This window comes from Odontomachus brunneus, unplaced genomic scaffold (genome assembly GCF_010583005.1).
Source record: "Odontomachus brunneus isolate Ranch 3 - 2012 unplaced genomic scaffold, Obru_v1 Obru_scaffold_025, whole genome shotgun sequence".
In the NCBI taxonomy this organism is placed as follows: domain Eukaryota; kingdom Metazoa; phylum Arthropoda; class Insecta; order Hymenoptera; family Formicidae; genus Odontomachus; species Odontomachus brunneus.
Window position 1 is genome coordinate 1096914 of NW_022639475.1, and position 24433 is coordinate 1121346.

At 39.3% G+C, this 24433-nt stretch overlaps 2 protein-coding genes across 8 annotated transcripts in view; one reads left to right on the plus strand and one right to left on the minus strand.

The window, feature by feature from the left end:
* Nucleotides 1-1652: 1652 nt before the first annotated feature.
* Nucleotides 1653-22194, minus strand: LOC116842381 (nucleosome-remodeling factor subunit NURF301). 3 transcript variants are annotated; one of them, XM_032811512.1, is made up of 24 exons: nucleotides 19902-22194; nucleotides 18812-19094; nucleotides 18458-18666; nucleotides 17987-18325; nucleotides 16555-17739; nucleotides 16206-16396; nucleotides 14516-15959; nucleotides 14259-14394; nucleotides 12700-12980; nucleotides 12429-12566; nucleotides 12232-12342; nucleotides 11843-12045; nucleotides 11368-11616; nucleotides 11035-11257; nucleotides 9819-10130; nucleotides 9503-9694; nucleotides 8911-9144; nucleotides 8312-8642; nucleotides 5546-5750; nucleotides 4982-5259; nucleotides 4614-4781; nucleotides 3931-4126; nucleotides 3735-3819; nucleotides 1653-3202 (listed from the first exon to the last, which is right to left on the minus strand). In XM_032811512.1, the coding sequence occupies exons 1-24, from the start codon at nucleotides 20968-20970 to the stop codon at nucleotides 3000-3002; spliced, it is 8265 nt and encodes a 2754-aa protein (XP_032667403.1). In that variant the 5' UTR covers nucleotides 20971-22194; the 3' UTR covers nucleotides 1653-2999. The 3 variants fall into 3 exon arrangements, with proteins under 3 accessions (XP_032667403.1, XP_032667402.1, XP_032667401.1); XM_032811511.1 differs by having other exon boundaries at nucleotides 12700-12947; nucleotides 17954-18325; XM_032811510.1 differs by having other exon boundaries at nucleotides 17954-18325.
* A 119-nt stretch (nucleotides 22195-22313) lies between these two features.
* LOC116842383 overlaps nucleotides 22314-24433 on the plus strand; it is a 3718-nt gene continuing 1598 nt past the window's right edge. The window contains exons 1-3 of one of the 5 annotated variants that reach the window (XM_032811518.1): nucleotides 22314-22805; nucleotides 23534-23719; nucleotides 24043-24253. In XM_032811518.1, coding sequence (XP_032667409.1) covers nucleotides 22329-22805; nucleotides 23534-23719; nucleotides 24043-24253 — 874 coding nt within the window. In that variant the 5' untranslated portion in view covers nucleotides 22314-22328. Of the gene's footprint in view, nucleotides 22826-23015; nucleotides 23436-23533; nucleotides 23720-24042; nucleotides 24254-24433 lie in introns of those variants that run through there. The other 4 variants (XM_032811519.1, XM_032811522.1, XM_032811520.1 and 1 more) reach the window with 4 other exon arrangements.

Here is a 24433-nt window from a genome sequence, read left to right on the forward strand (position 1 = left end):
GCGGACTTCCGCCGCACGGCAAGCATTACCGCGTCCTGTGTGCAGGAGCCATAAGTCATTGTCATTCAATGGTCATTGCTTTTCATATTATCTGTAACTTTTAACTTGAATTGTATCACATTCTCCCCACTCTCGATTATACTATGAACCTGACGAGTGAGTCCCAGATACGCACATTAATAAACGGACACATCCAATCATATGTCGTTATTTATGACAGTCTCTAGAATATCTCTAGGCATATGGCGTTGTGGTTGGTTGTGCCGTTTGTCAATGTGCGCATCTGGGACGCTCCCGAATCAGAAAAGGATAAGAGAGGAAACAAGGAACTTCTTTCTCATTTCGCACGTCTCAAGAGGCAGCGCGCGTTCCAGATATATATTTCAGTGAGTTTAGTTATCTTTGGGTGCTTTCCAATTGCTTAACACATCTTGACACATATGTACACAGAAGTGCACAAAGTGTAACGTTGTGCACGATTTAATTGGAACAAAGTGTGTACTAATGTGTATGTATGTCGGGTAAAGTTAGGATTATTTTTCAACTATGCTTATATTTTGGTATTTTTTAATAATAAGTAATAAAATATACATAATAAAAAAGATATTATCCACTTCACATCGCAAATGCCAGTCTCTTTTCAAGCCGCTACGCTAATTAACTTTCATTTTCACTAGAAAATACTAGTTTACACAGTCGACTAGTAGCTCTTGAGCTGAGTACGGATGTGTAATGTTGTGTCGACGATTACGACAATTGGAATGCAACTTGTGTCGCCGTGTGCATGAAAGTGTCTAGGAATATTGCAATTGGAAAACACCCTTTATCGTTCATTACATGCGGAAAGAAGATAAATAATGCAGGATTCACATCGCGTCCGATGTCCGATGTACGACGTCCGATATCCAATAAAAGATTAGCTTTTCAATGAAGAATTTAATTCTATATTAAAAAGCTATTCTCCTATTGGATATCAGACGTCGTACGTCGGACATCAGACGCGATGTGAATCCTGCATAACGCTCATAGCACGCGTAAGTACCCAAAACGAACGCAGCCAGAGTAGTATTTAATTGACCAATCAGAGTAAAGAGAACCAAGATTTCTTTGTCATGATTGGTTAATTAAATGTTACTCCACCCGCCGAGTAGGATTTTGGAACGCAGCCGTAAAATATTTTTTGGAAATATTTAGGTTAGGTTCGGCTATTAGAGAAGAACCTCTGCCAGGAAAAATTTTTCTAGAAAAGAAAATTTTTTACGCCGATTGTGTTACGTCGTGTATTAATGGATCATGTAGTTGCATTCAGTTATTCCTTTATATTAATAATCTTCTATTTAATGTATATAAAAGTAAACAAAACATACATAGAAGCGTTTGTCGATTGAAAGCTAAAATAATTTCACCAACGAATTCAATATTGTATGAATATATTCGCGTGTGCTGTTATTATTTTGTCGCACATCTACTTGATATATGTTAACTTTTATACAACGTTATAAACTTTTATACAACGCCCTACGTTTAATCTTTTTATTTATATTTTATTTCGACACATAAAAGAATATACTTGTATTCTCTTCATCCTTTACAAAACTAAAATAAGTTTTTTCGAGTTTTTTATAAAAAAAAAAGTAAAAAATCAAGAAAAATTCACATCGGCGTCCTATCTTATTTATTATTCATATAGCTAAAATATAAACAACAATTTTCGTTTCTTTTATCGAAACAAACTCTGTTGTTTTCTTTTTGCTTTTATTTCTGTTTTGCTTGCAAATCAAAGAATTCTACAACTGCTTCTTTCTTGATAAATCACGTATTTCACCTTTTCACCTGCCTGTGATTATATATACAAAGCAGACCCTTTTCTCTCTTTCCTTTCTCTCTTACAATCTAAATGTATGAGTGTCATGTATGTATGTATGTATGTATATATATATATATATATATATCTCATAGAATATCTACAATTTCATAGAAAATCTATTTGATTAATAAAATAACGTAAGTAAATAGAGAAGAACCATTGTTATTTGTATGTGTAAGTGTATATACGTGTTGCGTGAGCACGAGATAAACGAATTTGTACAATTTATTATTTATTATGCGTGTTCTAAAAAATAGTCTTACAGCTATGCGGTGACATAGAACTGTTTTTCGTTTCTCTTCGTGTCTCGGGATAAACTAGGACGAAAAGTATAGCGGTTTTTTTTTCCCAGACTGTCTCAAGCGAACTCCCCACCAGATGAGACTCGAGACCGTTGGTTCCTCTCCCTTTCTTCCTTCCTTTCTCAAATCCCTTCTTCGCAAGATATTCCTGGTTTCTTCCATTTTCGCTTATTCTTATAAATAAACTGAGAACAAATATTGTTATAATATGCAATTATTCGAAGAAAAGAAACGTTAATCATGCCATGCGACTTGTTCTCTTTTTGTCTCTCTTACCTTTATTTAGCAATCTTTCTTTCTTTTTACCTTCAGTTAGCAATAGAGAGGAAGATTCTTCACGGAGAGAACCAACGGCAGCACGACGTCGATAAATTTCTTATTTGCATATCATCTAACGAATCATGAACTGCGAGGAGTTTCGGTTCAATGTTCGCTATATCTTATACGGCACAAAACGAAATTTGCGTTGCGCGAGGAAAGGGGCGGGTAGGAAAGGGCGAAGGGGACGAGGTGGGAAATGGATTAGGCGAGAATGTTCACACAACTATAATAAATAGCGGAGACCGGTGCGCACGCGCGTTACTATTTTTAATACACACTTAAATCTAATTTCAAGAAAGTTTCTGCTTTTTTTTTCGTTTGTCTACGTGTATTGTGTACTGGCACAAACCGCGTTCATCTTCCTCTTTTTCTTTTCGTCCGCGTCCTCCGCACCGAAGAGCACTGCACTAAATTAGTGTATTAATATTCCTTCTCCCGTGTACACTTCATTTCACTTCGATTTGAGGATTTATAGTTTTCTCACATAGAGTTCCCTCTTTGATCGCGGCTTACTTTCCCTCAGAGAACTTCTCCCTCAGACTTTTAATCTTGTGTACGAAGTAAGTCTCTAGGGATTCAGCGCACTTGAAAAACGGCGACTCCTTCGGATTGTAGTAGCGGCAATTGTCGAATATCTTGGTCATATCGCCAATGAATTCGCTCAGCTTCTTGTATGAGCGATCATTTATCCTCAATTCAATAGTCTGTAAATCTGCGAAATAATAAAATAATTTATTAACATTTTAGCAAATTTCTTGAAGAGAGTATCGCTATATATCAATTAGTGTCGATCTGCAACCTCACTTTAAGCTTTAAGTCTTAAACAACTGATCAACCACAGTCAATTATTTTCCTTACGTCTCAAGAATAATCGATTGTGATGGTCAGTTGCTTACGACTTAAAGCTTAAAGCAAGATTGTAGATCGTTTAACCCTTATCCACAATCTTGCTTTAATTATTAAACTGTAAGAAACTGACCAACCACAGTTGATTATCTTCAAAATAATCGACTGTGGTTGGTCAATTTATTACGGTTTAAAGATTAAAACAAAGTTGTGGGGTTAGGGGTTACATAAATATGCTAGAATCAACAATAGAATGTTTACTCATTTTCGCTCAATTATTATGTAAACTTTTAATATAGGAAAACATTGGGAAAAATAAGATGCGTCTTTTGGCTTAAAAGATCGATGTAGAATTTAAGATATCAGATCAATTATAGTTGTATATTTGTGATGCTTACCCATTGGTTCTTTTATCACCTTATAATAATCGGGTGCTTCATTGGGATCCACAGGTTCCATAAACGGCCATGCACTTTTATGAGCCTGGAACAGATCAGTTGTGCGTATTAAGTATCATAATTAAATCTTAAGTTAAATACTTAAAGTTGGATTTTTTAAGTTCCGTGTAACGTTTCAGCGAAAGCATTGGTATACCTGTATCTGTTTGATTAATTTCTTCAGTAGGTCCAGGTCTTTTGCGTTCAGGTTCTTCATGTTAGCGAAATTAACGGAAGAATTTCGTTGACAATTTGGACAGACGTACTCGTCAATATTGTCTGCTTCTGATTGAAGAATGCCGACGCAACGACCATGGAACCAGTCCTGGCATTTGTCGCAGCATATGTAAAATCTGTAAAGAGGAAAAACGTGACCGCAAAAACTTTAAACTATTAACGATTTTATTCATCCCTTGACTGAAAAAATTACATGTTTTCATTTTTCCAAATAATTATACTTTTTGACAAATTGATATATGTAATATTTTTTCTTAAATATCTAAATATTGATAAAAGAATCTTAGAGTATTAATTTCTTAAATCCATTTTCAGAAAAGTTAAAAAGTTTTATATAAACTTACGTTTTCATTGTTCTTTATATTTGTAATAAAATTAAATATTCAAGTGAATATTTGCAATTATTTCTGTACATAATTTTATTTTACAAACTTGAGAAAATATATTGGATATATAGGAAATATATAGGAAAAATATATGTAGATATTTGTTAGTATTTTTGCAGGATGTAAATAAACGCCAGGACTAAAACGACATCAGTATGCTAGATTAAAGTATCCAAAAGAAGTGTGCCATGTGTAAGTTAATAACTCAATCACTTACTGAGATTCGTCATAAGGCTGTTTACATAGACAATATAGTTCCTGTGTATCCCTCGCGTGTCTGCATTCTGTGCATACGAATTCTGATAGAGATTTACTCATTTCCTCTGTAATGCCCACGCAGTCACCGTGGAACCAGTTATTGCACAGGTCACAGCCCACGTAAAATCTTAAGAAAGATTTGAAAAAATTGAAAGATTCGAAAATCTTGAAAAGAGAGATCAAGAATAACGAAAATTATCAATTACAGTATACTACAATATAAAATGTATCGTTTTTACATAAAAAAGAACTTCTCAGAATTAAAAAGAGTCACCATTCTTTTTTTCAGCTCAATTAATTCGATTGTAAAATCTCGCTTTGTCTTACTTAGTCTCGTCGTAGGGGGTTCTGCACAAACAGTACAACTTTTCCTTCTTGATGCGAGTCGCAGCAGCTGAGGAACCTCCTGGTGGTGTCGCGCTGTTACTTTGCGCTTTGTTGTGTTTCTTCGGTCTGCTGCTGCCGCTGCTATTCCGATTAGACGACGGGCTCACTTGTTGCGCCACTTGGGCATTTGCCTTGCGTTTAGCACTACCAACCTTCACTTCGTCCTGCTTATGCCTCTCCGCCTTCGTCCTAGTGGCGAGCTCCGCAGACAGGTCCTTCTGCAACGATTATTAGAACAGAGTTATTTTCTATTCTAAAGAGTGAATCGTAGAAGAAAAACAGATACTTTTTTGTCTTTAAGCTATTGTTAAAAATAAAATGTGAAATTGTGTTTTACAAAGACAGAGATTGTTATTTTCAAGGAGGTTACAATTCCATAAAGAGCTAAATGTGTAAATATTATCTTATGTTAGCTTTACACACATACACACACACACACACACATGTATGTATGTATACTTATTAGTGTTACGTTACAACGCGTTAATTTGTAATCATGTTTACCTGTATGTCAATTTGAAGCTCTTTCTCAAGCAAGGCTCTTTTCTTCAGGATATCTTTTTTGAGAAGCTCTTTATGACGGAACAATAAAACTTGCATTCGTGAATGCACCTGTTGCTTTCTACGCTGCTCTTGGCTGTCCTTTTGTTTCGCGGATCGGTTTTTAGGTGAGGACTCGTTGTCCAATGTCTCTGCTAGCCTCGGCACTCTGAAAAGTTTTAATGACATTTTAAGTGTATCACATGTTTCAACTTGATCGTATTCAACAACATATATTATTAAAAAAAAATAACATTCATAAAAGTACTCATAAAAGTACTTATAAAATATTTAGTTATTCTTACATTATTAAAATGTGACAAATTTTTCAATATATAGATAATAATTTTATTTTTCTTTTAAGACAGAAAATATACATATTATCATTTTTTTTCATTTAATAGTCCAGAATAAGACAAGATAACATATAACATAAATGACTTTGAAATTAATAGAGTGTAAAGAGGATATCAATATTTTATAGACTATTAAGATGGAATCTTAAATTTCTAACTCGGGTAAATACAAAAATATATATAAAAAAAGGAGAAAACTCACCGATGATGACGGTTTCTGAAGTAATTATAGAAAAATTCACTTTTTGTATGAGGACATTCTTACACATTGTGTTGTGCAAATCTTTTTTCATTTGCCAAATATATTTGTAAATTAGATTTCTCATATTACATACACAATAAATATATTTCACACGACTTTCTATCTTACTTATTCACGTGGCAGAGACAGAAACCTAAATATTTCATTTGCAACTAACTGACAAATGTCCATCAAACAAGATGGATTATTTAGCATTAGATTATCGATAGACTGTTTTAGTAATTTATCAAGAAAGATAAGACAGAAAACTACCTATCTAATAAATATTAAATTTGCTTGATAATTAGAATATAAAAGATACAATTTTACCATCAGAAACTTCTTTATTCTCAATTGTTACTCGTAAAAGTTCCTATCAAAACAATCAATTGAAAAATCTTTGAACGTGGGTCCTATTCTATTAGAAGTTAAACGTGACTGTCTAATTCCACATTTCATATTTCTTTAAAAGAAATGAACGTCACGTAGTAAAGTCTCAAAATTAACATATTTAGTGTTCACTTGGTGCAGGACAGTCTGTGTAAGTTATATTACAGATAAAATAGCACAAATAAAACGCTTATGTGAGTGATAAAGACAGGCACAAATAACATGATGCTACAAATAACGGTTGCGCTTGGCATTTTCGCTGAAACAAATCATTACAATCCAATTTCAAAAAATGTTATCTGATAGATTCCAATTCATTGCTTAGTGAGTTTGATCATATCAACACGAAACTCCCAATTGTTAAGCAAATACAATCTTCTGTGTGCAGTCGTTTGTTACTCAGGTTGCCAATTCAAAGGAGGCCACTTAAGCGCTGATAAGACGGGATTAAACACGAGAAAAGAAGGAAGTTTTATTCCTGGTCTCTATATTTTCAAGTAAATTAGATTACACTTAACCAACACGTATCTTTCATGTATTAATCATTTTATTATTTTATCATTTTATTATTTTTTTTGTAGGGATTTTCTTAAATATCGCTGTAGTTCGGGATATTTTTTCAATACATTTAACGTCTAAATAGACGTTAGACACACAGTTTGACTGGAGATAGCAGTAATTAGATGGAATTTCAGCAAGTTTCATCGCTGAAACACAGACTCGAGAAAACAGTAGAATTACAGAGTAATATCTTTGGTTAATATAACTCAATCATAATATACAATATAAATATTTTATTCGAAAATTTAAACAATTTAAATTTTTTTTTGTATCATATAAAATTTGCCTAAATATTCAAAACTGAATAGTACGTGTAAGACGTACACCTAATGATTTCCTTGATTAAGTAGTAAAAACCACTTGCAGAGACAAAAATTCCTAGGGATATATCTTATATAAGGTTCAGCCTTATAACACATATATGGACATATATATGTCGTATGTGCATAATATATATATATATATATAAATACCTATATAAATGTTCATATTAAAATCAAATAATTTACAAGTGTTAAAATTCAGGACTGCGAAATATACAATAGAGGAGGCGGGAGAAATATCTACAAATTCGTGAACTGAGTAATTGAATAAAATCTACAAATGGGAATTAAGACTCTTGGTTTTTCACAGCAGCTATCATGATTGCAACATCAGAATTAAGAAAATGTACATTAAATATTCTTACAAAATACGTTGAAATAAAATATGTTTATAAATTGATATTTTTACAATCGATTGATCCGTAAAATTTACCCAAATACTTTTTTTTTATTCGAATAATCAATAAATAATCGTAAAATTAACATGACAAAATCATGACAGAAGTTAAAGAGGAATGTTGCATGACACATTAGTTTTACGGTTATTTATCGATTATCCGAACAAAAGAAAGTGTTGGGGCTATTTTACAAGTTTGCTTGATGATGGATTGCAAGTGTCATTTTATAGATACATTTTTATATTCCAACATATTTGCAAGAATTTCAGCATGTATTATTTTGCTTTTAATGTTATCGGTCAAAAGTTCTGCGGCGAGGAGCCAGAAGCCTAAAAATGTTGGGATCTATATTTCACGCTTTGCAAGTAGGAAAATGAAAAAAACAGAAAACGATAATAAATGAGATAAAGGTAATGGGAATAAGATGTTAGTGCGACATATCACTTTTCTTTGTCTCTTACTTTGGTGTCTCGCGATTTTCTTGCTTCTGCGCTGGTCTCTTTCTGGGTGGTGTCTCCACCCAGTCTTTGTCGTCTTTGTCATCGCCAGACGACTGCACGTTCGTCGGCGTTGTTGTTGCCGTCGCTGCCGATGGAATGTTTGAAGGCGCCGGTCGTTTACGCGATGGTGGACGCGGTGTCGTCGTGGCTGGTGAATTGTGAGTTTGATTACCAGTCACCGAATTTTCCACGCCGCTACCTTTCATCTGTTTCTCCTGATAGCGTTGCAGCTGTAACAGCTTTTCTTCTATCTCGGGATTGAGGTTTTCTTGCTTCAGTGCGTTTTTAATCGCTGAGAATAAGAAAAATGTATAAATGAGAATATGCTCAAATAAAAGTCAAGTTTCATTCTTTTTATGAGGAAAATCTTATGTGTAAAAAGAAAAATTTTATGTGCAAAATGAAAAATTTGATTGCATGAATTCGATCACATTTTTAACAAAAATCCTTTCTACACATGATAAAGCTCTAAAAATTGAGATAATCTTTTAAAAAGTAGCAACATATTAATGCCCATTGATTCGGAAGAATGATTTTTTTATAACATTTTGTCTACTGACTTTGTTGAATATAATCCGGCGTAAGTATGAATTTATTCGTCGACGAGTCATTTCCATCTTTCTGCGACTGTGATGATGGCTGCTGTCCATTGGCTATGCTCGCCTTTTGTGTCTCATCCTCAGTCGCGTTCATTACACGTCCTACTTGTTGAACGACTACTTTAGGTTTATCTGCTGATTTTGTCGTTACTGCCTGGGAAAGTTCTGGAATGGTTTCGGTAGATGCTCGCGATTCTAATCAGAAAGGAATATAAATAGATTAAATTTCTCATTTATATATCTATAATTTTGTCCGTATATAAAACTATACTCTTATAAAATCGCGCGCAAATATCAGTAATTCGTCAGTTAAATTTATCGTGTGTACTTTCACGAGAATATTTATTAAGACATTTATACATTATTTACTTATTTTATATGCGGAAAATTGAGCAAATTAATAAGGTAATTGTATATATATTTATATACACACACATACATATACGCGCGCGCACAGTTATATTTTCAGATAAAAAAAATATGAATGTGTATAAAATATTTGTCATCATTTAAAAAAAAAACCTAAGATATGTAGAATTGGAGAATTATGTACCAGTGACAGATGGCGAAGAAGCTACAGACTGTTGCTGCTGCTGTTTTGGACTTGACGTCGTGGTAGTATTTACCGTCGACGCAGTCTGGGGAGTCTGAGTTTGTTGTTGATTATTGGATGACTGAACTGGCTGAACGGCTAAGTAAATCTTTGTAGGGCCTAAGACGCCTTGTTTGCCGGTCGTCGCATGCGCTGAAACATATATAAATATGTGTAAACGTCAGATAGTAAAATATTTGGTTAAATAGAAGCAAATTTAATATTTTATTTGACACTTCATTACAAATCTCGAACTAGAATTTTTATTCATCCTAACCTTTGAGAAGTTGCTGCTTCACTTGTTGTTGAACCATAGCCAACTGTTGCGACGTAAATTCCGCACCCTGTAAACCTTGTAGAACAATTCGCGGACCCTCTGTCATCTGGATCTGAGCTGTCACGCATTTGATAACCGTACCGGGTGGCTGACCAGCCAGCAAGGATGCTTCCACGCTTCCCGGAGGTGGAGATGCGGTAGAACTAGTTGTTGTCGCTGACGAAGTGGTGGAAGTTGCGGTGGTCGTCGTCACACTCGCGTTCGTGCTTACCGCTGATTGAGCCACCGTTGAAGCTTGTGTAGTTTGCAAAACTACAAATATAGTTCACTTGTTATTATCAGTCGTTCATATCAGTATATGTATCAGTAATATATTCTTTTTGCACAAATATATAACTTTTTTATTTCTTGGGCAAATATCTAAAAGAATGTACAATTGTATAGAGCATAGCTAAACATATGTTTATAAGTATGCATGAGTATGTACATATTTCTGATAATGCATATACTTCTGAAACAACTGTTATATTAATTTACTGCAACAATTCTACTAAAATATCTGAATTTATATATATCAAAGATATTGAATCTTAAGGATCTTAGAACTTAAGGACTCGCTGCGGCTAAATGTTGGATTGTGACATCAGAAGTAAGAAATAGCATACTGAAAATTCTTGTGTGTATTTTTAAATAAAAAGATATTTGTATGAAAGAACACAGATTGCTTGAGCATACTTGTAAAATGTTTCGAAAACTATCCTTTTTCCTTGATTGTCAATAAACAAACGTAAAATAAATGTGGTAAAGACATGGGGAAAAGTAAATTGAAGGGATTGTATATTTGCGCTTCTTAATTTTACGATTATCTATTGACTGTAAGGAAAAAGGATAATTTTCGGAACATTTTACAAATATGCTTGAATGATCATGAATATTTTTTCATACAAGTATCCATTTATTTTAAAATAGCACACAAGAATTTTCAGCATGTCATTTCTCGCTTCTGACGTCATCAATTCAAAGTTCCGCGACTCAGGACCAGGATATTCAATATATTGCTAGTATATTTATATAATCCTTCTAACTATAATATTCAATACTTTATCCAATGATTTACAAAACATATCTATTCAGTCTTTATAAATCGAACAATTAACTATATTATACTTAGCTGATAGCAATCAATTTTTCCTTAAGAAAGATCTAAATGACTGACCTTGCTGCTGTTTGGGCGTTCCAACGGTTCCTTTCACAATTATACCGCTATTCGTCGAGTTGAGATGAACGATCTGATTTCCCGTAGGCGTGCCACGTATCACGACCTGGTGACCGCCGATCGTTGTCAACTGAGCCTTACCAGATGCCAATTGTTGTGCCAAATTCGAATTCGTGACGACTATTTGGTTGCCACTTATCACTTGCCCTCCCGTGGATATCATCTATAGCACATAATTAAGTTAATAGCACATAATTAGTTAAGAAGTAGAGTATACAGGTGTATATATAAAAATAAATACAATTTTCCTTTAAAATCAAAAACACTCATTACCTGTGCAGTTTGTCCGGTATTGGCGACCACAATGGCGTTTTTCGTTGCTTGATTAGTCGGCGTGGTAGGTGTCAATGTCACAGCCGTGCCTTTAACACGTTGAACAGTCTGCATAACTTGTACCTGCTGCGGCGTTTGTGCTTGTTGCGTTGAGGACGTTGTCACTTTAACCGGACTGGCTTTAATCGTGGAGGCATTATCTGAAGTTACTACTTTGGTCGTATTACTAACTGCAGTCACAGTCTTGGCCTGAAAAATATTAATGTCAGTTATATTGATTCAAGTCAATATTCGTTTTATATTTCGTTTGTATATACATATACTTATATTTAATGTGTATTGTTAAATGTCTGTAATGTGTGTGTGTTTGTTGTATTAAAAAGAAAAATAAAAAAATTTTAAACTACCATAAATTTTGTATAATAAAGATACATCAATTCTCGTTCCACCTATGAAGGACGTTTAAATGTATTACCTGCAAAGTTGTTGTAGGTGTCGTCGAATTCGTCGTGATGCATTGCGTGAGATGCGTGCCAGCATGGCTCACATTCAATACATGCAGCTTTCCATCCGGCATCTGAACCAATTGTTGGCTGGGTAGCAAGCCGCGCACTTGTAGCTTTCCATCGGGTCCTCTCAGAATCTGTACTCTTTGCTGCACTTGTACCGGTGGATTACCTGGCAATTTGACATCCATATTACGTGCCAGGTAGTACAATAATAGTAAAAAGATTCTACAATGTGTTATACGAAATCTGTGAGAAACTTAAGGATTTAAAAACTTAAATACGGTACTCTATAGCATTGATATGTTGTTAAGGTATAATATACTTTCGAAAAAAAAAAACGTTTGAGTAAACTTACCTGTTGGCGAGACTCTGATCAGAGACTGCAACTGGTTCGTCGCTGGACTCTGTGACGTTTTCGGCAAAATACTGGTGGGACCAGATACTACCTTGGTTGTGCCGTCGGCCGCTGAAATGAAGAGAAAAACGAATTTATATAAAATTGATATCACGTATTACATTTAAGGACAAGGACATAAATAATTTCATATTTACATTTCGTCATATAAATTCGCCGTGTCCCGAGGATTTTGTTCTGCGTAGGAGTGGTCAGGAGGGAAGTCAACTGCGACTTTGTCCCGCTGTTTGGATTAGCGGGAATCGCAACTTTTGAAACCAACTTAACCGTGCCGTCTACAATACAAAAGAAGAGGATAAAATTTGATAAATTGAATATTTACGTGAAATGAGAAATATATTGATTACAATTATCTGTGTTTACTTTACTTGTCGCAAATCATCAGCGATAACAGTCGTCAAAGCTTACCATGTGAAGAATTCGTCGTGACTTTGACCAGCTGAGTGGTCGATGTGGAGTTTGTGGGGCTTTTAAGGGTTTCTAGAGCTCGTTTCTGCTGATGGGCTGCCCGTTGCATGCGCAACTGCTGCTCCATTTTCTCCTTGATTTCCTCTGGCGTAGCTTTACCACTTACAAGTTGATCTCCAGTTGTATTTGAGACGGTCGTCGTTCTGTTACCACTTACAACTACCGGCTGAGGCACTCCCGAGCGACTCCTAGTAATAATCTGGGCATTAGCCTTCTCTAACCTGGAGACAGGACACACACCAAAGCAGTGGGTTAGTTTGGCTGGTGAAAAAGAGACGAGGATAAAACGATAGAAAGAGAGAGACAACAGATAGAGCAAGCAGAAATGTTAAGTCATTTGCAGCGCTAGATTCGCGCGAAGGCATCATCATTGTTGTCTTCGTGTGAATCTGGCAAGCGTAAATAGAAAGACAGGCGCCGCATGCAGCGACGTAATTCTTGGGATGTAAAATTCGAAAGTAGAAGCAAGATTTATATTCTCAATTCTTTTTTTCTCTTTATATTCGTTCAAATTCGTTAAAAAACTTGAAACATGTATAAAAGATACTATACTGTATTATATATTGATATAATTAATATATTATCGTTGCACTATATTAAAACATATTAAAAAGAGAAAAATTATACTATCGAAAAAAGATGGAAAATATGATGCAAAATATTTATTGCCAAATCGTTCCTATATTTTTCTTCTCTTTATATTCGTTCAAATTCGTTAAAAAACTTGAAACATGTATAAAAGATACTATACTGTATTATATATTGATATAATTAATATATTATCGTTGCACTATATTAAAACATATTAAAAAGAGAAAAATTATACTATCGAAAAAAGATGGAAAATATGATGCAAAATATTTATTGCCAAATCGTTCCTATATTTTTCTTCTCTTTATATTCGTTCAAATTCGTTAAAAAACTTGAAACATGTATAAAAGATACTATACTGTATTATATATTGATATAATTAATATATTATCGTTGCACTATATTAAAACATATTAAAAAGAGAAAAATTATACTATCGAAAAAAGATGGAAAATATGATGCAAAATATTTATTGCCAAATCGTTCCTATATTTTTCTTCTCTTTATATTCGTTCAAATTCGTTAAAAAACTTGAAACATGTATAAAAGATACTATACTGTATTATATATTGATATAATTAATATATTATCGTTGCACTATATTAAAACATATTAAAAAGAGAAAAATTATACTATCGAAAAAAGATGGAAAATATGATGCAAAATATTTATTGCCAAATCGTTCCTATATTTTTTAGAACTCATGAATAATTCCACACTTGTTAATTAAGACTCGAATTGGATCTTGTAAAAGTCGATGGTGTAGAACATCAATACACATCGCACAAAATGAAAAAGGATGTTTGGAAACACGATTTCACAGAAGTTGACAACGCAAGAACAACATGCATTTCGAATCAACAAACGTTTACACGAAATGTCAAAAACTTTGTTTTCAACATGTATACCTGTCTCCGTACTGCTTGATTTCCCAGAGATCTAACTTGTCCTCATCGACCCATTCTACAGTGACTTGCGGCTCAGTGCTTTGTGGCGATTCCGGACGCTTTCGTTTCCTGAGACCGCTCCGTATGGACGTTACTTCTGTAAAGTTATACGAATATGGTATTTAAGCATTTATTTCATATATTTCATACAATTACCATAAAGTTTATTATATAACATAACACTCACAATTATATTAATATTATTAAAGATAAATTACCTCGAACTTGCTTCGGTAGTTCAAGCGGTATAACGACTTTGCGACGCATGTACTGCGTACGGTCGAGGAATTGTCCAACCTGACGATGTTCAAGTATTTCAAGGGTCACGAGTTCCGTGTCGGTGGTGACTTGACTTTTGCCGTCGGTGGAGAGCGGCTTGGCGGCCATGTCGTCCCATCTCAAGCATGCCCAGAGTACGCGCAATTGAATCGCAGCGGCGGCCAATGATTTGAGACCGACCGTGCGGTACAGCCAGCATGTCTTGAAAAGCGGCCTCGGGCAAGGATATGGCCACACCGATAGATTAGCCTTGGCCTGATGATGGAAACCCTGCACTGGTGCACGACCGCCCAATCGCGATAGTTTCCTGAGTTCGTGCTGCGGCAAGAGCAATATGCTGCGATGCTTGTTCTTCGTACAGAAAGTGGAGCACAATGGATACTTGACTGGCGTCCGTTTCTTCTTCCGATCGGAGATCGCCATCTTTTTTAGATAGACCTTGCCCTGCGTCGACGTCGCCGTGTAGATCTTCTCGCTGCCATCCGCGTTCAACTCTTTGCGATACGCGCACCGTTGCACAGTCCTGCCCCGACGATTCACTATCACTTTCTTCTTCAGGCCGTTGCTGTTCGTCGTATTGCTGATCGTGTTGATCTCCGTGGACGAGACCGTGACGGAATTGTGAGTTGTAGAGCGCTCTTGCACAGCGCCGTTCGCATTTCTCATCGATGTCGTGGTGGTGGTGGTGGTAGTGGTGACCGATATATTGCTTGTTGTGGTCGTCGTTGTGGTCGTCACATCGACCACCATGTTTTCTGTCTCTGTATCCAGCTTGAGCTTCTTCATGGGCGGACTAGTAATGACCTTTAGCTTTTTCTCGTTCATCGCTATGTCCTCGTTGTAGTGAGTAGCCAGCGTAGTCATTGATTCTGAATCACGTTTGATCGCGTCTTTCGATTCCTCGACGGATTCCGTCTTCGCAGTGTTCTGCGACGTGTTAACAGGAGACAACAGCTGATTGTTGTTTAGAGCATTAGCTTTGCGTAACATCGAAATTAGGTCGTTCTTGAGTTGCGCTCTCTGCATACACAGAGGCGAGTAGCAATTGCACGAGAGATTCTTCGTGCTCGTCAGCGCAGTGTTGTTTTTCGTCGCGCCTGTTGCCGACGATGTCATGTTGCAATAGCGAGAATAACAACCAATGTTCTTGCAGAGTTTCATAACGTTCGCGTATTGAGCGCGCAACTGCTGAATATGCTTGCCGATTGTTGAGATCATATCCTTAGTGGACACGGAGATGATTTTGGGCGTCCCCTTGTCTGTTAAGCCGTCTCCGCTACCGCTGATCGAGTTTTCAACGTGATTCTCTATATCGACCTCGGTGTCACCATCTCCACCTCCTTTCTGATTCGCCGTTTGATTCGGGTTTTCTTTGGATTTTTCCTGTGACAAGAGATTTTGATAAAACTTTGTGCAACAAAAATATCTAAGGAATTAAAAAAAAAACAGTTTTTAACATGAATAAATTTTGAGAAATTAAAGTCAAAAATTCATGTTTTATATATGATTACGTTTATATATTTATGCAATATTGTATGAAGAATAAATTTTCAGTTTTGACTTTCCCAGTTTTATCTAAAAAAATAGGTATAAATAAAATTTACATCATAAATATATAAATATACTTACAGACTGTAACAATTTCCTTTCCTCCAAAGTTTTTAAATGTGTTCTACGCGCCAGGAAATCGTCGATCCTCGTTTTCTTTGCAATTTTTGGATAATACAATCTTCCTGGGGTAGTTAGCGCCTTGGTAATGTCGAGTTCGTCGAATTCAGTAATCGGAGTAAAAACTTTCTCAATTTTCATACCAGCTAGAACTGAAAATGAGAAAGATTTCTTTATAATCAAATAACAAATTTCATAAAGTTGAATAATGATCTCTCGAATAAGAAAAATTTTATCGGTATATTCGTCAAGTGATATTCGTCAGTTAAGTGAGTATTAGAGAGGTGTAATAAAATCGAAAGATACATACACGAAAGATTCAGTTTTGTCTCTTGCTTTATTGACTGGGGTTCCGTTTTCACCGACGACGAAGAGGTGGAAGAAGAACTCGCTTCGTCGCCGTCGATCGTAGGCTCTTTTTTCACATTGTCCACTTTGAACTCTCGCTTAACTGCATTATCCGCGTCACCATTCTCCATCTTCTCGTCCTTCACGATCTCTTGTTTCATGACACTGTTCTCCGTTTTGGGCGGACTATGTTCCTGCATCAGGAACTCGTGCGTGGACGGATCAAGCGCGAGGATCTTGACACCGACTTGATCACGTATCTGCACCATAATCTTCTGCGGCCCGACGCGCAGGCCATGCTTCGCCATTTCAGAATAGCGATAACGACGACTAGCCGAAACCCAGAGCCAACCACCTTGACCGTGCACCCGATATTCCTCGCCCTTCTGCTTCCACACCTGATGTTTAAGGCCAAGAGTATACTTGACGAAGTTGAACAGCCGATTACGCTCTTCCTCGTCCTCTTTTTCTTTCTTTTCTTTCTTGTCCTGTCGCTTCTTCTCTTCACGCTCAGTCGCGGTCACGCGTTGCAGCTTTACATGACCGAGTTGATCGTGCCACACGCTGGCGAACACCACAGACTTGATGCACGCTTGCAGCACGATGAGAGCACGCGCGAAGTCACGCGGGTTCACGCACGCACCGACTGCCGCGGTCCACGGTTTCCGCAGCAGCGGCCAATTAGTGTGCATGAACGGCGCTTGGATGTTGCTCTCCAGCTGCAGTATCGTCTGGCGCAAGGTGCTGACCAACAAAGCGCGAGTGCCAGTCAAACTTCCCACCCACTTGAACTCGGACGCTTGTGTGAGCGAGAACTTGTGTGAGAGATGACGCTTCTTATCGCGCTCCTCGTTCCGCTGCATCTTGTTGAGCGCAATCGGATTCGTGCTGTATTGATTCACGTAGGACTTGAAGTTATTGTCCATGCCTAACTTGAACAGATGTGTGCCGGACGCGATTTGATGGGCTTTCTGTCGTGTTACCCTCGTAGTACCATCGGCCTCAGTGTCCTTCGCGCTCTTATCCAGCTTCTCAAGCTCCTCCTTGGACAATGGCGCTGTGCTGCGTCGCTTGAGATCGTCCATGTTGAAAGTGCGCGGCTGCAGTGAGCCTGTTTTCGATCTCGTCACGATGGTGTGCTTTTTGCCTAAAAAATGCAGAGACACACTTGATCCATGAACAAAAAATTAATTTGTACAAAGTTAAATTTAATACAAAACTGCATGAAAGAGGGAGAGAGAGAGAGACCATTTAAATTTCTTCGCGGTGTGTAATATAATTACTGTAACTGCAAACAGACTTTTCGTTTCGGATTATCATAAACTTCTTTAAGATCTGATTATATACATTTCATGACTCACCATCCTTCCCGATTTTTGTGATGCCTTCCTCACCTTCCAACATTTCTTCGTCGACATCTTCGGACGATGATGTAGAAGCGCTATTCTTCACGGCCTTCTCCGTGCTTGTCGCGGTCACCGATGATGACGTGTCCGCGTCGATCTCGACAGTTTCACTGATCACATCAGGTACTTGCATAGCTGCAGCCGATTCGTCAATCGCTATCGACGTCTTAGAGTCTTTCTGTTGCTCCGTTGCTGCTGCCAGGCGATCTTCCAGAGAATCGTTATCTTCCTGCATTCGGCGCATCATTTCTTCGGTCTCTTGTCTCTGTTTCTCTTTCTCTTCTTGTTCTTTTTCATGTCGTTCTTTCTGAATCTTCTGTATGTTACCTGAAAATGGAAAATTTTGTTAGAACGATTGCTTTTAAAATAGAAACACAAAACGATGTTGATTAAGATTCGTTATTGTGTTAGAAGTACGAAGGAAAATAGCTGTGTGTGATCAAGGAAAATTGCTCTTACCATTTTCCACTTCTAGATAAGACTTTTTGTTTCCCTTATATTGATTCGTGATAGTCTCCGTGAGCTCCATTTGACGAACAATTTCGTCTTTATAATCCGATAATTCGCGATAGAGCGCGACTTCCATCTCATTCTGATCTAACGTAAGCATTAATTCTTCCAGTTGTAACGACGTACTGTAATACCACACTTCGCCGTCTTCGCTCTCGCTGGAAGATAAGTTCACGATAAGTTCACAAACAGAATGTATGATCGTGTGAGTAAAAGTACTACTAAATTGGGGAAGCATAGTAATTTTATAAAAGGTGAGCTCTTAAACTATGCAGAATTCTAAAACGCTGAGATGTAACTTACACGAAAATTCTCCTCGCGAGAAACCAATACTTTCTGCCGTGTCTGTCGAATCCCAAATGTTCTTGCCTGCACAATGATCCGTTCTTCTCGACATCGGGAATACAATCTACGACGCCTGTTACTTTATGTGCCTTGCACGTGCTACATTGCCAGTCCTCAGTGGGCACATCTACCAACGGTGGTTCCACGCAATCCAAGTGAAATACAGCCGGACAGGTTTCGCAACACAACAAATCACCCAAACGGTGACATACTCTACAGTGATCGTCATAATGCATGCTCCCTGCAATACAAATTGTTACTCTCTTTACTTTACTCTGTTGCAACACACATTTCGCGTATCTCTGGTCGTTTGTGTGACTAAACGTGTATCTACAAATTTTTCTGCAACTCTGATATTAACTTAAAACGTTTATAATGATGAAACTTATTTATAAGTAATTTCATAATCATAGTCTAAATTCAAATAAAACATCAGCACAGACACAAAGAGCTCTCTCTCCATGCTGATGCAATTGTGCCTCAAAGAAGCACAATCCAAAGAATAAAATCATATTTATCATGCAACCATTCTACTGTCATAATCTATTAAGTACTATCATATGCCATAATTTACTATCTACTATTATAATATCTGCACAGAAAAATACATACTGCATTCAAGTAAATGTTACTTGTTTTAAATATTTCATGTTTGTATATCCATAAATCTATAGATTATTGTAAATAAGATTATTGTAAATATTAAATTTATTCAAAATACATTCTGAATGCCAGTAAGTTTAGCATTCCAATTAAGAGTGTTGAATTGAAACAAAAGTTTGGTTTGCTTACTACACAGAGTCAACATGTTTTTGATAGTCTTACAATATTCTTGCAAAGAGAATAAATATTTCTTCTGAATATATGATAGTGAGTTTTTTTTTAATTTGAAGAGTATATTTTAAGATGTCATTATCAGGGAAATATTTTTTATTCTGAAAATAGTCATTGCTCAAAAGAAGGAAAGTGAGTTGAGCAATTGCTGTTCTTAGCAGTAGAGAATGATCTTCTTCTCCTATATAGGTGTGCACCTATCACGCTGTCATACCTTCATGCAACAGATCCTCTCTCACTGGATTGGTGATTAAGAATTGGTCTGTCATGAACTGCAGAACCTTGATTCTATCTTCAATGGCCGTGAACGGGTACTCAGTAGTGGTGAGTATCTGCAGGATGTTCTGATCAAAACTCCTGTCACTCTCCACGTATGAGCGCAACACCTCTGGCCAGCTCATGGAATCGACAAAGTACAAGCTGACATTCACAGAGTCCTTCTGGTCCAGTGGGCCAAAGTGGGTCTGCTGCGAATCCTCTTCCCTCAGCAGCGCCTTGATCAACATGATGTGAATCTCAGCGAGCAAATTGGTCTGATCATCACACATGAGAGCTGCACAGAAATCCTCAAAGCGAAAGGAGGAGAGCCGCACTAGAGTGCGGAAGTGCCGAAGCACCTCGTAGATGGACAGTGACGGCATCACCAGCTCCTTGGGCAGTAGCAGGTCGTCGGAGGATTTGGGCAAGAGTAACGGCGGCAGATCACGATGCTGCAGCCACAGTGGCTCCGGGCTCGGTGGCCTCTGTTGGATGAACGGACCCTTGCGAGGAGTACCACTGGTGGTGCTGTAGCTGGACAATGAGAAGTCGCTGTCGCTGGAGGGATCTGGTTCTTCTACGCTTTCGGATGAGTCGACGTCACTGTGCAGCACGTCCTCGTCCGGCTCGCTCTTGTCGCTCGATTCGTCACCGAAGTCCGACCCGTAATGATACTCCGAGTCGCCATAGTCCACATTGGGGTTATAACCGCGACGCTGATACGCACCACCGCCGCCCGCCGCGGAGCCGCTGTGGCCGCCCTTGCGAGAATGCCGGTCGCGTTGGCCGCGCGACTTACGCGTTCGCGTGCTGCGCTTGTTACTCTCCTCACTCTCCACTGACGGCGAGGTCGGTCTCGACGCCGTGGGCGTGCTCGGTTGCGAGCCCGGTGTCTCAGCACCGCTCACTGTTCGGTTCTGCAGGTACTTGGGCTTCTTCAACAGGTGAAACTGAAACTTCTTCGGTCGTTCCATCACTACGGACTTGGGCGGCCGCCCCCGTCTTTTCGAGCCTCTCCCCGTCATTGTTGTCGTCCGTTGTAGTCGACGTCGTCTCCGTGGTCGTGTTCGCCGCCGATGGGCCCGTCGCCAACCTCGTTTCGCGCACCCTCGGGCCTCGTGGGGCCCCCGTGTGTCACAAACACAAACACACACTCTCTCTTTCTCTCTCTCTCCCGGGGGCCTACCTGCCGATCTTGCACGCGTCTCCTCCTCTCCTCTCTTTGCCTATTTCCTCGTTCGTTCTACTTTACCCTACTCTCTCCTCTCCTGTCCTCTCCGCACCTCTCCTTGCCACCACCTCACTGTTCAGCACGTGGCGCGCGTGCTCGCGCGCTTGTAAACAAACACAAGTGACATCGCCGCGGCAACGAAATGGATCCCATGTTCGTACTCCGATCTTTGCGCCATTTCTCGGCCCACGGTTCCCAGGTCACGTGACCAAACACAATCGGCCGCGACGCGGACCGGGATTTCGCGTACGTGTGTGGGTACGTACGCGGCACACCTCCACTCGGTGACCGTTGTTCGTATCGTCGCGGTGGCTCACCTTCGTGTATCAATCTCTCGGGCGTAGTGTGCGCGAAAAAAACCACCCGTAAAGTTCGATGGCAAGTGAGTGACGACGCGGCGGAAGCGTCTCTGGCCGCACGATGGCGACGTAGTCGTCGTTGTCGTTGGTGGTAGCCTGTGAGAGCGACGCTGTGATTGGCTCATCTGCGCGCCGCCATGTCGGCCACCCGCCAGCCAGCTATGCGATGAAGGGCGACTCGTAAGCCACCCAGAAGCCGAGATCCCAGTTTGGACACAATGGATGATCGTTTGATGCGAAGTCACGCGTTTGTACAGTGGCGGAGGCCGCAGACCGCAGCTTGTATACGCGTGTAAACACTCCAACGCCTGTCTTCACCGTTGACTCGCACGAGCTCCAATCGGTTTCACTGTAACTGAGCTCTCGGGCGCCGTCGTCTCTGTCAGATCGACGCGACGACAGATGGCGTGTCTGTGCGAACAAAAAACGCAATTCTAACCACACTTTTCGAGCGAGAGCTCCCGCACTCGATATGTGACGCCCGAATATCGGCGGATATTCGACAACGCGTAACCCTCGATGTGGGATAAGTTCACAGTCTCCGCTGTGTTGCGTCCGAACGACCTCACGCACACGACACACAATTTATGCCTCGTCGCGCCTCGGCTACTTTCGTGTGAACTCGTAGCGCGCTACAATACGTCGAACGGACGGTGTGGTATCCGCGAAGCACGGCTCTCAACCCCGACTTACCCGCGAATCACGGACGCGAGACGCTTGATCTTGGTGCGCACGCGCCGCGTCAGAGGCCGCCACCGCGGCGCCGGCCAGCTCTCGCGCGCCGCCATGTCGCATGCGAACAGCATGGCCGCCAGACGAACCGGCGGTTGACACGCTAGTGCGCGAGCGGGAGGGGAGTGCGGTTAACACCACGAGCGACGAGGACGCGGTGCGGATTTCTCGATTTCCCGAACCCGAGGCACGACGAATGTGCTCGCATCTTCGAACGAACAATCGTGCTGACGAAGACGACAACATCAACGAAATAATAATGTACATACTACGGCCGATAGTAACCTCTACGGATGCGCATCCGCGCGTGCGATGTATGTACGAGATGCGAAATATTCAAGGGAATAAGGTGTCGCAACTTCAATGTGACGATATGACCGAAACGACCGCAACAACAACGACGGCGACGACGACGACGACGACGACGACGGCGGCGACGACAACGGCGGAGTTGATAGCGATAACAACGAGAGTGACGCCGCCGTGCGATGGTACCAAGATGCCCGATGTCACAGAGCAGGTTATCCGCCTTCTGCAGGTTTCCGTACTCGTTTCTGCGTACGTGGCAATCGACACGCACGCCCGACGACACACCGCTCGTACGCGCGTACAGCCGCGTGTACGACTCGCGAACTCGCGGACGATCCGGACGCGGACGTGAACGCGCGGCTGGCGGCTACGATCGTGATGCGAGCCATGACTCCTCCCGAAAATTTCCGCGAGCGCACTGATCCGTGATCGACCAGGCGGAGGAGTGTGCGGTTCCTCTCTCCTCTCTCTCTCTCTCTGTCTCTCACACACACTCTGCCGCTATCGTCTGTCGGGGCTTCTTGATCGATGTTCCTCCTATCCTGTCCCCCTCCCCGCGAGATTTTTTCCCATGTAAGTGTACACGAAAATCGGCGCACGAGGGGAAAAAGAGCGGGGTCGATTAATTGGAAGCGGTCACGAGCGGTATGTCGCGAGGCGAGAAGTGTGCGCTTAACCGCCGCACGAAAAACGGCGATTCCGGCGATCTCGGTGTAACGTAAACTGTCAAAGGAGCGATTTCACGAACGAAGTCCGGATTAAGTGCACCGTCGTACTCGTGCTGTCGTTAACCTCAGTTATGATGAATTCGAGCGACGCTTCCGTACGTTGCGATATGACTTTCGAAGGCGATTTCACAGTTTGTATTATTTGCACACATGAAATCACGCGATTATCGTGCGGTAAATATCAGACACATCGAGTGTTTTGTACTGTAATTGGTATTGTTCCCTGCAGAACACATCACCGGACTACAATATATTGGCGACCAGGCAAGAGGAAATACTCAAGCAGCTGGCAGAGCTCAAAGCGCAGATCTTTAAATTGTGCAAATTCTTGAAGCGGTCTAGTCAAGAAACTATAAAAAGCAAGATGTTGAGCGAAATATACCAAAATGTAGCTGCGGGAGATTGCGTATCTGAGGTATTGTACTTTCACCTTTGAACAGTGTCATTCAGTGTTTCAAGTATGTTTTACATCTTGTACTCCTATATTTCTCATATCCTACTTATATATCATATATCTTCTTAATGTAATCATTGTAAAGCATACATTCTACCAAATACTTTGTATCAAAAATTGATAAACTGTATGCAAATATTTCTCCAGTAAATGTTTTGCTGGAGGAAAGATTACTTCTACTGTTAAGTCTTGACTACATCATTACATTCATCATATTGACTATCAGATAGTTAAAGCATACATGACATTTTTATCCTTATAATGGAATATGTATAATTTTATAGGTACCAGTTGAAGTTAATCTAGTATTAAACATAAACCCATGGAAGCCACCATACTCTGTATATGCATTACAAAAGATTTGGAAGGACACTAACATCCTTGTGAAATCGTACACTCATTCTAGTATTGTTGGACGAGTACCTATCGATTTCTCCAGCAGTATTCATTCTGATGCAAACAATGTTGTGAATTTGACTGTAATATTTAAAGCAGGTAAGCCAAAACTATATATTGTCAAAGAAAATTCTATTATATGTATTGTATATACATATATATTATATGTATATATGTGTTATATGTGTTATATGTATATATATATATATATATATATATATATATATATATATATGTGTATATATATATATATATATATATATATATATATATATATAT